We start from the raw sequence: 12996 nt of genomic DNA, 5'->3' as shown, positions 1-12996 counted from the left end.
CGTTCACTTGGTAAATTCTATGCCCGTTACATCAAATTTCCCATCACGTTTCCTTTTAGTGTCGCTGCTTGGCCGCTGCTTGGCCGGTGCTCTCACCACATCTGTCCCTCGCGTCTCCGAATCACGGAGCACCTAGGGCGCGCTTTCGTCTCCCTGATAAGGTAATGCACGCCCGATACTCCTCTAAATTGTGTGTTTGTAGCGTGTGCCGGTCCACGTGTTTGGACCACGTCTGGACGGTGTTATTCTGTGTAGTCGCCTTCGATTAAGCCTGGGGATTACGCACCGTCACCTTCAACCACGGTATGTTTAGCCCAGATCCTTGCACTGCAGGCTCCGATTTTAATTCCAAAATTTAATTTTCTAGGTGTCAGCGGGGGCCTGCAGCGGCGTGAGGACACCACCTCTGCTGTTTTTTTTTTTTTTTGTTTTATTTTGTTTTTGTTTTTTTTTTTTGTTTTATTTGGTTTTGCTTTTTGTTTTATTTTGTTTTGCTCTGTTTTGTTTTGCTTCAGTTTTGCTTCGGGTTTTGGGGTTTTGCTTTGCATTTTCAATATTGTGTACTCGTTTTCTCACTGTAGTGTTTTACTGTTTGCTGATTTTTTTTTATGGATGTAGCTACTTTTAAATCACTTAAATCTGTCTTTTAAAATAGAAAAGAAATAAAGATTTGTGCAAATGATGGAACCTGGCTCTCTCTCCCTTAATGATATGCTTACCTGTGGGCCTTACGTTTAGATTTCATTTCCCCAAACTAGATTTGGGGTGGCGTTGTTGCAGCAACACATCATAAAACTTAACATTTCCCGGAGTGTTGAACCCCTCGGTTGCCACAATAACATCAGCTGCAAAATACCAATATGATGTTGTCCTAGCAGTAGTAAGTAGTGAATACAGTACTGGTGCTTGTGCTTCTAAAGTTACTTTTTTCTACTACTGACTTGTAGGTAAATATTCACTTCTCTTGAACTCTTTCTGTAGTACCCTCTGCATCCACACATTGTCTTGCATGTTTCATAGCATTATATTCATGCATTTAAGCTTGTACATATCCCTGGGGCCAAAACATGGAGGTTTGGTTTTGATCAGTGTCACATAAATGGAAAACAGCCTGATCTTTTGGTGCCGTGGTCAGATCGATAACGACTTGGGAGGCCACTTCCATGTTCTGCATGAGAGCATTCAGCTGCACGGCCAAACAAAGCCCTAAAGGAATGAGGAAAGAATGAAGGTGAAATGCCAGTTCCTCCACTATAGGTAAAACATGTAAAGAAAAAGTACCTGAAAGCTTTGGAAGTGAAGCTATTAAAGAACATGTATTATGCTTTAAAATGAAACCATGAAACCATGCTGTTATATTGTTGTCCCTTATCCAATACATACATGGAATAGTATTTTTGCATCATTCACACTTGTCATTAATCCATAAATTAAACATTTTCCCCTCTGTGCTGCATGCAGAAATGCTACCCAGATTGTTGCATCGCAGGTAAAACTCTGGACATCTCCAGACTTGGTGTCAAATTTCGTTGACAACAAAGACATGACTTTGTTAGCATGGCATTCAAATGCCATGGCCTAAGTACTTCATTTGTTTTTTTCATTGCTGACAACAGAGGGCGCTCCATTGCCTAAATGCCTCCCTAGAAACAAGGTATAGTTTGTCACCCACCCCTAGTTATTAGTTATATCAAGTTATATTGTTGTTACTTGAGTAAAAGTGTTTCCTACAAGGATTAGCCTATTGGCTATTTTATTTGGGTTGCAGCACAGTATATTCCTGGACTGTGGATAATTTTAGTATAAACTTTGCATATACATCTTTGTATCTGACTTGCGAATTGCTACCATTCCCATTAACTTAAAACATAAACAATATGCTACCATCAAACAGGCCAACTGCTAACTGCCAGGGAAATAAATGAACACATGCACATATTGGTCTGTATCATTATCAATTTACCCTACTCACTATTGAAAAAAGTTGACGTGAGGGCTGGCCTGTGCACAGAAGAGCTTTTTATGCTTTGTTAGTAAAGGTCATGCTGCCAAACTGATGATAGGCCCATTATGGTTCTCTGCGGCAATCTCTTTAAAATTACCTCGTTATGTTGATGAGCGAATCAAGCGCGCCCCTGGGCCCTCCTCCTCAAACAGGGCTTCTGCTCGGGCACAGCCCATACAAGTGCTGTTATGTTAAAGAGCTACATGTTACACAGGGACAAATTACATGGTATTAATTAGCCTGAAAACGTTAAGTCAGCTGTCTCGTGTGCCTGTTAGGACTCCAAACAGGTGGGACTGCACGCTCATGCAGTTGTTTAGTTGTTGGAAGTAATCCATTGTTGCTTCTCTTTAGACATTTTTGCCTAAATAAATGTCTGGCAGGGACATTTATAGGGACAGTAAAAATCAGATAAGTAGAATGATGACCCAGTTATTATTCAGATTTTTGTTGTATGTTATACCCAAGACAAATCTGATCATGCACCTAGTGACATGTATCGGGCAATCAATTATTTCTTTTTAAGAATAGCTTTTGAATTGGAAGACAAAATACAATGAATTTTAGTATAACTCTTTCAGTTTTAAATCATAGGATTATTGTGTTTGTCTTTGCTACATTAGTTTGCCCTTTTTGTATCGTTGTCCTTGTCATAATCGTCACTAGTTTGAACAGACAGAAAGAAACCAGATGTAACTGTTCACATGACATTTAAATAATCTGAATCTCTCTGAATCTTTAGAGACCAGATAAAGATCAGATTTTGGGTGTGTAGGTAAACACCCTAATTCACAACATCACACTTCTGTTGACTTATTTTGTTGCCTAATTCACTATAATGTGGTTTCCTGTTTTCACACCATGTGAGTGACTTGCAGGGGAGCAGTTAACTAAAGGAAGTGGCAGTCTATTCTACGTCAAGGGACAAGTGCAGCAAATTAGCTCTTGCAATAAGCATATTGCATAGGACTGTTTGGTGAGAGTGTGTATAAGCGTTTGACTCAACTCAAATAAACCAAATATACAAATGACACTGAACAAATATATAGAACAGATGTTTCAACAGGTTTTTAGACAGCAGAATTTAATGGCTGTTCATACATTTTTTAAAGTGCCTATATAAAAGTTGCTCTGGGGTGATTAATGAAACAAATCTGAGCATTGTCCACCACATTTCTGTATAGAGCAAAAAAAAGATTAAAATGAAGAAGTATAGATTACACGACTTGAATAAACAAGTTAATGCTAAATACAAGGGTTGAAATATTAATCACATTTTTTCTGACAAACATTAAGATTTTGCTTAGATTTGCGATTAGTGTTTTAACGTGTACTACAGGGTTAGCAGCTTTTACATATGATAAGAAACAATATTTTGTTGTTTGTAGAGGAAATTATGTTACTTGAATAATTGCAGACCATTTCAATACTTAATACTCTTTAAGACTCTATATATTGTTTCCCATCAATCCCAGGTCGTACTACAGATCAACTGGTGTAGTGTCCTTGTCAGCTCATAATTTGCAGTTTGGAGGCCTCCATAGAAAATGTATTATGTATTAAGTGGGATCTGACAAAAGTGCCTAATGGCTTTAGTGAGATACAGTAGTGTTTAGTCCCAGCAGGCTCTCACGGAAATGAAAGTCTTGTGTCATTTACTTTGACCCCTGTGCAGTCAATGTGAGAACCAAACGCATTCACTACCTGTACATCTGTTTTAGAGACAATCAACTGGTGATTTACCATTTTACGAGATGTGTAATGGCGCTGTGCTGTTCTGTTCATTGTGCATTGTGGTCTGCAATTAGCACAAAGCTCATTACGATTACATTATCTTGTAAAACAATTTTAAAGTTACCTCCGGGAAGTACTATAGAGGAAGGAGAGAATTTTAGAATATGAAAATGTAAAAACTTTTAATATATGTGCTCAGCACATACTTGAAATGTTTCATAGTGGTGTAGTATGTATCTACAGCATTTATTTCATTATTTATGTATTTTATTATGCAAAAATACCTTGAAAAACATGAATTCTTACTGTGAACGGTGTCACTACTCCACAGATCTCATCTGTAAATTGTCCTTGGAATAGATATGTTTACTGCCATACTGTGGAACATTCCAGACACATAACATCTCCATGGAGAGAAGGTGGAAGACCCTCCACTAGAAAAGTTTGAAACAGGATATATTGCTAGAGAGATATACTGCGAAAAGATGATATTGAAACTATATTTTTAATAATGTAAGATAATCCCAGTAAACCATTTTTAAATAGACCACATTATTTAAAGAATTAACCAATCATTGGCCAAACTAGTTATTCAACTCTTAACAACTAAAATCTTATTGTATTAAAAAACACCTCAAATCTCTCACACATAGTAGGCATGTAATAATATCCAAATCTCTTGATATGATCTTTCCACAATATCATATGCATCTCACAGTATCATATTTATTGTGATATTTTGTGAAGGCTAACCAAATTATGAACATATTGCTTTTTTGTCATAATCCAAATAATTAAAATTTAACTGTTATTACACCATGCAGATTGGACTGAAACAGAGCAAAGGATCATGGTAATTGTAGTTTTTTTTTCTGTTTAACTGTTACTGCACCATAACCATGATGTGAAGCAAAGGGATGGAGATGACTCATTATTTTTGTGAGACTTTTGATGATACACTACGATACGATATCCCTATTACATAGTGCCCCTTTATGTAAGCTACATACGATATGCTGGATTTATTTCAAATTAATGAATAAATGATGAATCGCATTTCTACCAATTTGATTTTGTCTGTAAGCTAAAGGACCGTGCAGCAAATATTTAAAATGATTGAATAATACTCCAAATTGCAATGTCTGCTATCAACATTTGGGCCATTACTCATCATAGACAACTGCTGGCACGGGCTTGCATTGTGATAAAGGCTACATATTCTTCCAGCCAATCCTCTCGCTGTTTGTTTTATAATTTATTTGTTCATCTCTTTTATCAATAGAGATCATTTCCAATCCCGTTAAAAGTCTATGCCTAAATATGTGCTGATACATGTGTCATATCCTGCCTTCACGATATTTATGACATTAAATTGCTTTCCGTCTTTTTAGTGCAGATGTTGGGAAATATTTCACGTTTATGATCAGATACATAGGGTGGTGGGGGATATGCTTTACGGTGGCTGCAGGATGAATGCGTTGTGGAGATTCATGCCCGGGCCCTGTCTCCGGTTCAGTCCTGTAGATCACGAGGAGGAGAGAGGCAGATTAAAAATGTCAATTCCTCACATCACACTTGGAGCTGTGATATAAAGCTGAGGTACACGAGGGACTAGAACACCTGGTGCAGTCTTAATACAAAACACAACTTTATTTTCTAATAGTTTCAACTGCCACAACTCATGCTTAGAGTGAATAATTGCTCCTTTGAATTGATTACATAGAAAAAATATGAGCTGCTCAGCCACACTTTTACTATCGTGTTGCATTGTTTTAATTTGTTCATTCATTAATTTGGCATACATTTTTCCATATTGTTTTTCTGTGTAAGGTTCTATTCTTATTGTCAGGTTTACACACAATTGAAGTCTAGGCATGGGTGTTTATATCTAATATGGCAATGCAGGCAAAGGCTTGGATCTCTAGGGGTCCCTCAGAGAACAAGTAGTACAGTATAGAGGTAGATTTTCATTGACAGTAATTGAATGTTTGGACTGCAGTATCTAATATGATCAGTAGTCTTTTTTCTAAGGTTGTGATTCACTGTTACGCAATCACAATTCAGTTAGGACTGTTATACAACTCTTTGTAAAACCTTAAAATGTTTTTCAGTCTCCAGTATCTTCAAGGGCTCAAATTACACTTTTTTAATGTTATAATTAGTGCTGTCATGCGATTAAAAAAATTGAGAGATTAATTAATTATGATCTGTAATTAATTAATCTAATTAATCTCTTTTTAATCTCACCTAAAAATTGCTGAGAAAAGCCTTCAATTTGAGGTATTTTCATTTAAATTCATTATTACATTATTGTGGCAGATCAAAAGACTGATATAGATTAAAAAAAGTGACTTTATAAAGTCATTTATTGTTTAACAAATCTCTTCAAATTGGCTGTTGAGCCCAAGTCTCCATGAATAAGAAACTGTTTGCTGTAAAGTAGCAAAGACGAGGAAATCTGAACATAATAACTTTTGTCTACTTAAAGACAATAAAAAGTCCAGTCTTTCCTTAACCATATTAAAAATATTATTGATAGAGAAATGCTTTATATATGAGATCACTGGTTTTAGTCCTTGTTTTAGTCCTGGTTTAGACCTGCTTTAGTCCTAGTTTAGTCCTGGAATGGGTTAATCCTGTTTTAGTCCTGGTGTTAGTTCTGGTGTAGTCCTGGTTTAGACCTGGTTTAGACCTGGTTTTAGTTCTGGTTTTAGTTCTGGTTTAGTCCTGGTTTAGTCCTGCTTTAGTCCTGGTTTAGACCTGGTTTAGACCTGGTTTTAGTTCTGGTTTTAGTCCTGGTTTAGTCCTGGTTTAGTCCTGCTTTAGTCCTGGTTAAGTCCTGTTTTAGACCTGGTTTTAGTTCTGGTTTAGTCCTGGTTTAGTCCTGGTTTAGACCTGGTTTAGTCCTGGTTTAGTCCTGGACTGGATTAGTCCTGGTTTTAGTCTTGGTGTTAGTTCTGGTTTAGAGGCGCACAGGAGGAAGCGCGGTTTATGCAGCGTACGCGAGAAACCACGATTCACACGCGGCGCACGGAAGCACGTCGGTGTCTGCGCAGTGTCTACGGAAGGAAACGTGGTCCGCGCGTTCTCAGGTTGATGACGATGATGAAGGTGTGTGTTTGTGTTTGTGTGTGTTTGTGTTTGGGTGTTTGTGTGCGTGTCCCCTCATGTGGCAGGTCACTATAGGACAGTAGTGCAGACATCATGAGCCTATGCAGGTTGTTTTCACCAGTGACATTTAAGTTGTAGGTGATTTTATATTTGTTATTTTCTTTTATATTTTACGTCGGGAGAATAATTTCCAAGACACGAATGTGTTTTTACCTGTGCACTGCTGCCTCTGTTCTACTGGCTCTTCGACCTTGTCCATTGTGCGACTGATGCCTCGAACGTGAACATGACGTTTACATCACTCTTACTGCGCGCGTTTTGTGTGGGTTTCCGGCAATGAGTGGAATTACCGAAATAAAAAAGTGTATAAATGTGTTTTTGTTTGTGTGTGTGTGTTGTTGTCCAAACAACACATAAAAACAGGTTTTATAATAACGCAACTCACATACAGAAACAGTAAAGTTAGAGATTAAAAATGAGATTAATGCGATTAAAAAACATAACGAGCTAAATATGACTGTAATTAATTAATCGCAATTAACGTGATAATTTGACACCCCTAGTTATAATGTTTCCTCATCAGAAATATACCTGGATTTTGTTTTTGTTTTTTTTAACTCCATACACCTTCACCAGAATCATTTGGATGATTTCAGCCTTGGAATTGCTTTATTATATTGAACAAAAAGTAAAAGTTTGCTGCTCCTGCTGCTTCATGACATCACAAGTGGGAACAGAGTATAAGTAGTTTGAGCTTTGGAGATGAAGACAGACAATAAAGGATTACTCAAACATGTGTGAATGAAACTAAACAACTCCAGGTATGTTTTTTGGGAGGTAACAACATTATAACATATCTTAAAACTCACAATAGTCAATTTTGCGTAATATAGGCCCTTTCAATTTCACATCACAATCTCCATTTAGTTTAGCCACTACTCCACGCGTTAACCTTGAGTGATATGTTGGGCCTTTGACTTGTTTACACACACAGTTTTGTGTATTGAAACCTGGCTAATCAAACCTATAGGTATAACTCAGCGTGAAGTAGGAGTGGACCCTATAGCGCATTATCTACAGCAGTCAGTATACACAATAAAGAGGCTGCGAAGGCTATCCAACACATTCATTTCCACATGTCTCTACCTGTCTGACAAAGAAGACCAAGCTATTTACCTGGGGAAGGGGAAGGGGGACCCAATCGCTGTGAGACATTCTCTGGTTGACAGGGTGGAAGGAGAGAGCGTTTTTTTAGCTCCAGGAGATTTGTGTGTGACACCAGAGCAGCACATGGCCTAATGGGGGCCAGGACAAAATGGAGGGGTCAAAGGGGGACAAGCAGGGGCCTCCAGATGTGTTTGGGGTTAACAGGAAAATAGTGGTGTTCGCACACAGATGCACAAGACAGATGATAAATGAAATCTGCACTATACATACTCTCTAAAATGCATAGGGAAAAAAACTGAAGCTGCACTATGTAACTTTTCTGGTGGAGGATCTTTGAAGGGATGTTATGGTTTTGAGAAGAATGTTCCACAGTATGACATTTAACTTGACAGGACTTGACAACAGAGACAATAAAGTGATGCCACAAAGCTACTTGTTACTGGTCATATCTGTGAAAAGAAGCACATAGTAATGCACAGTAATGTATGCATTTGTTTTTTCAATGTATTTTTAAACCGCTGCAGTTAAAATAATGCACAATGGCAGATAACTTTAATACCTCACTCTGGAACATTCCACACCATAAAACTTACATACTGCACTTTTAAATAGGGAATCTAAAATTACAACCCCATCAGATGTACTATTACGTCTGCTTGCAATTGTTTCTTGTTATTGTTTGTTAGATTGCTATTATAAAATTATACACTACACTGTTTAGAAAATAAAATCTGTAAAAAATGGACAGTGAAGTTTATTAATAAAGTTTATTAAGAACTTCGAAGCACTTTACAGCATTTTACAGATATTCATGGGTTTTAGCTCAAATTTAGCAGCAATTTGAAGAGTTTTTCCAAATCAAAACACATAGCATTTGGCTTTAAATTGTTAACTCTTATAACAACTGTCCTGAATTGTCATCTTTCTGAAACTCATGGATATATAAGTATAATTATTATAATTACTATACTGAACACCAAATAAAAATGTGAATTATAGCAAAAAAGCTGTGAAGAATAGGATTATTTACAGAATTTACAACTTGCAACTTGCGTAATGTCAGTGTTTGTGTCCAAGCACTTATTGGTCCCAATAGGTAGTTGATCTTGTATTTATCTATCACTCAGTGTAAAGTGGTTGTCTTCACATTGTCACGGAGGTGTTCCTAGATCTGAGGCTTCCAGTGCTGTTGACAGAGCCCTTCCTGTAAGCCTGGTGGATCCTTTTGCTAATGACCCCGTGTTTGTACAGTGCAGACAGAAGCTGGTTTCGAAACTTCTCCCCGATGAAGGCATACAGGATCGGATTTATCATGCAGTGTGCAAAGGCAAACACTTGTGTCACGTTTAGCATCTTTTCTACCATGTACTGTGTCTCACAGGTCTCCACAGGCAAGGACCCTCCCCGAATCAAGGTGTCAATCAAAACAGACACATTGAAAGGCAACCAGCAAAGGATAAATGCCAAAACTACAGCTAGGATAACTCGCATGGCTTTGTGCTTTTTCTGGTTGCGGGAATGTAATAGTTTAACGATAGTGCAGCCATAGCATACAGACATGATAACAAATGGGATGAAAAACCCCATCGTATGTCTCAAAACATGTACAGTAACACGCCAGTGTGACATACTTTCACCAGTGAAATTTTCAAAGCAGATATATCCAATTTCGTTGTCCATGAACATGCTTTGTCTTTGTATGGCAAAAGGTAGGGCTAGCATTACAGCAATTACCCACACAACTCCACAAATGACTTTGACTGCAACATTATGAGAAGAAAGGCTACGTTTAGCCCGTACTATAGCAAAGTAACGGTCAATGCTAATGCAAACTAACAGGAAGACTCCAGAGTACACAGAAGCTTCTTGGAAACCGGAAAGGATTTTGCAAAGGACGTTTCCAAAAACCCAACCAGAGTGTATGTACACCGCCCAGAAGGGAAGAGTCAGGCAAAACAAAAGGTCAGCTATTGCCAGATGCATTAAGTAGATGTCCGTGCTTGCCCTGACTTTCTTCATGCAGGAGACCACAAAAACAACAAGGCTGTTTCCTAGGAAACTAAAAATGAAGACAACAATGTAAGTGAGCTTGATGCCCAGTGTTCTGAATCCAGGAGGGTTGAAATCGCACAGAGCTGCCTTGCCCTCCCCAGTCCACATGGTGTCTGTAAAGGTGAAGCCATCAAAGGAGAAACCAGTAGCATCCTGGATAAACAAGGGAATCTGAATCAATATCATCAATAAAAAGACCACAGTGCTCGTAGTGGAACCCATATATGGCATATTATTTCAATCTTAAGTCAGAAGCATCATATATTTTCAATTTCAGCACATTATTACTGTTAAGAGATGGTATGCACCTGCATGATTCCATGGAAAATGAAAGTTAAAACCATTTTCGGAACATTTTCCATGGATAAGTTTTGTGCCCGTACAGTTGAAGACAAAGGAAGAACATTTCCATGGAAACAAGCAGGAGAAGGTTCTACACCAGGCCAAATAAGACCCAGGTTTGTGGAGATGCATGCCCACTCACACTAATGGTGCATGTACTGTGCATATTTTGTGCAATAAAATTTTAAATTTCTTAATGGAAAAAATTATTATTATTATTATTATTTTTTGTCTTAAAAGTTACATAGTGTGGCAACAGTGTGGTAACAGTCTATTACTGAAGCTGAAGTGAAGTGCCTTTATAATAACATTATGGATTATAATATATTTCCTATAGAATAAATGCATATTTAAATAATTATCTTACCTCATATTCTTCAGAAAGAGCCAGACTCAAAAAAGTCAAAAATATAAACGTCTTCATGTTTTTGTTGTCTGTTCTCTGCACAGTGCACACTTGGTGTTGAAATGTTCTTCTAAGATAAAAGGAAGTGCAGATGTTATCAGTTATTTTAGTCACAACCTTTGCATGTTAATTCACACCTCTAACCATCTTCTCTTGAAAATGCTGCCTCAAGTCATTGTTTTTTACAGTGTTAAGGGTAAGCATCACTGCAACTAGACTTCTTACTAAGTAATTGTGGATGTGTTTTGGTCATCCATGCTATCACTTCTGCATTTGTCTACACTTTCAGGTTTTTTGGTGTCTTTAAACTTTTCATGTGACATTCTAAAGTATTTATATGACTCTGTAAATTTCTTCTTGGTGTCCAAATTACAACCATAAACTGCAATATGACATTATCACTAGTCCTAAAGCCATAATATGTAACTTTTTGGGGTTTTTTTGCATCGAGAAACATAGAAAAACATGTGTCCACAAACTTGACATTCATTTGGAAAAGTAAACAAGCATTTTCCATGGAGAATAGCATGGTTATAACTTGTCTGCAACATTAAGAGAATCTGTGCTCAAGATAAGATACGATAAGATAAGATATGCCTTTATTAGTCTCACAGTGGGGAAATTCCAGTGTTGCAAGAAGCATAAGATCAGTGACAATTTAGCCCTATTGTTTGAACAAATCAGCCAGACATGATGATTAGCTATTAGTTAGTTTTTCTTTTATTATTAGTTAGTTAGTTCACATATTCACATTGTTGTTGTATTTCCAAAACAAACTAATAAGACACCACTTTATAATATCCTCTTACTGATAAGGGTCATATTTATAATTTATGCCCTTACATTTTTTAACAAAACAAGTCTTAACTATATATTGTATGAGCGTCTTTTTAAAGGTTTCTAAAATAATATAAAACATTTAAACGTATAAACCTCTAAAGCAGAGCCAATGTCACCACTGCCTCACACTTCTAATTGACAAACTCAGGGGTGATTATTTACTGGCTTCTCATATTGGCAGTTTTAGAAATAATATTGAACAAGCTTACTCAAATCAGATGTATTCAAACTCTAGTAGTCCAGTAGATAATGGTAAATAGTCATTTGCTAAAGCTGTGTTTGCACAGTATAATGGGGATTATGGATTGTGCTCTCATTATAGCTGGGCTTTGCATTCTGCCTCTTAGGAAGCAGCACATTCTATATTATATTGGTGTGTGCAGGCATGTCCAACTTAGCTTTTAATAGAGCATTAAAATAAACAAATGAAAAACCATCTATAATAACATATTTCCTTCTTATGCGTTCTAGTTCTAGCCTCTATCACCGCTTGCATTTCCATTATGAAAGCTGCACAGCCATAGTGTTAAAATTGTTGTGGAAACTCATTTGGTAGCAGAATCAATATTGGTAAAGCATGTTTTAAAGTTGCACCGTGCAGTGCAGAAGTCATTAAATCAAGTCGGGGGTTGTAAAGACAAGATCTGCCTTAGTTTAAATATGTAAAATAATTATAATACAAACTGTAACCTTCATTCTGACCCTTTTTGAAGCACTGAACGACTCACAAGCTCTAATTAACACTGGCCTCTGACAGGGAGAGACAGAACTATTCCACCAGAATGAAGTAAAACATAGGCTGAGGTTCATCAGTTCAATCCTTACCCCGCACCCCATGTCTCTCGCTCTCTCTCTCTATCCCCATATCTCATTCTATCTATCTCTCTTCATTTATGTTTCTCTGTTTCTCTCTCTCTCTCTCTCTATGTATATTATTAATAATTACAGTATTTTCTTGGTGAAGAGGTGGTGAAGAGACAGTGAACCATATCACCTCGTAGCAAGATGGTGCCAGGTTTGTTTCTCCCAGGGGCAATAGATGACTTTCATAAGTACACTTTCATATACATACTGTACAACTTAAAACATATATAATGCCAGAACTATACAAAATCACTTTATTTTACTCATTTTAATCACAATTTTTATCTGAGTTTATTATTTATTATTAAAGGTCCTATATTATGCAAAATGGACTCTTTTAGCTATGTTAGAATGGTGTTACCTCCTCAAAAAGTTGTGTTTTATTTCATTCACACATGTTTGCGTAACCCTTTAGTATTAATCTGTCTACATCTCCAAAGCTGAAAATGCTTTGTTCCACCTCACCTTGTGATGT

General features: G+C 37.1%; 2 protein-coding genes across 2 annotated transcripts in view; one reads left to right on the top strand and one right to left on the bottom strand.

The window, feature by feature from the left end:
• Nucleotides 1-12996, top strand: part of asic4a (acid-sensing (proton-gated) ion channel family member 4a) — a 162653-nt gene that overhangs the window by 59752 nt on the left and 89905 nt on the right.
• cxcr2 (chemokine (C-X-C motif) receptor 2) lies at nt 8787-10876 on the bottom strand. The gene is made up of 2 exons (XM_020920358.2): nt 10779-10876; nt 8787-10222 (listed from the first exon to the last, which is right to left on the bottom strand). Exons 1-2 carry the CDS (start codon nt 10833-10835, stop codon nt 9161-9163), a joined length of 1119 nt encoding a protein of 372 aa, XP_020776017.1. The 5' UTR covers nt 10836-10876; the 3' UTR covers nt 8787-9160.

Source organism: Boleophthalmus pectinirostris, unplaced genomic scaffold (genome assembly GCF_026225935.1).
Source record: "Boleophthalmus pectinirostris isolate CB_2022bp ecotype Guang Dong unplaced genomic scaffold, ASM2622593v1 HiC_scaffold_1, whole genome shotgun sequence".
Classification (NCBI taxonomy): Eukaryota; Metazoa; Chordata; class Actinopteri; order Gobiiformes; family Gobiidae; genus Boleophthalmus; species Boleophthalmus pectinirostris.
This window is presented reverse-complemented; position numbering and strand designations above follow the sequence as displayed.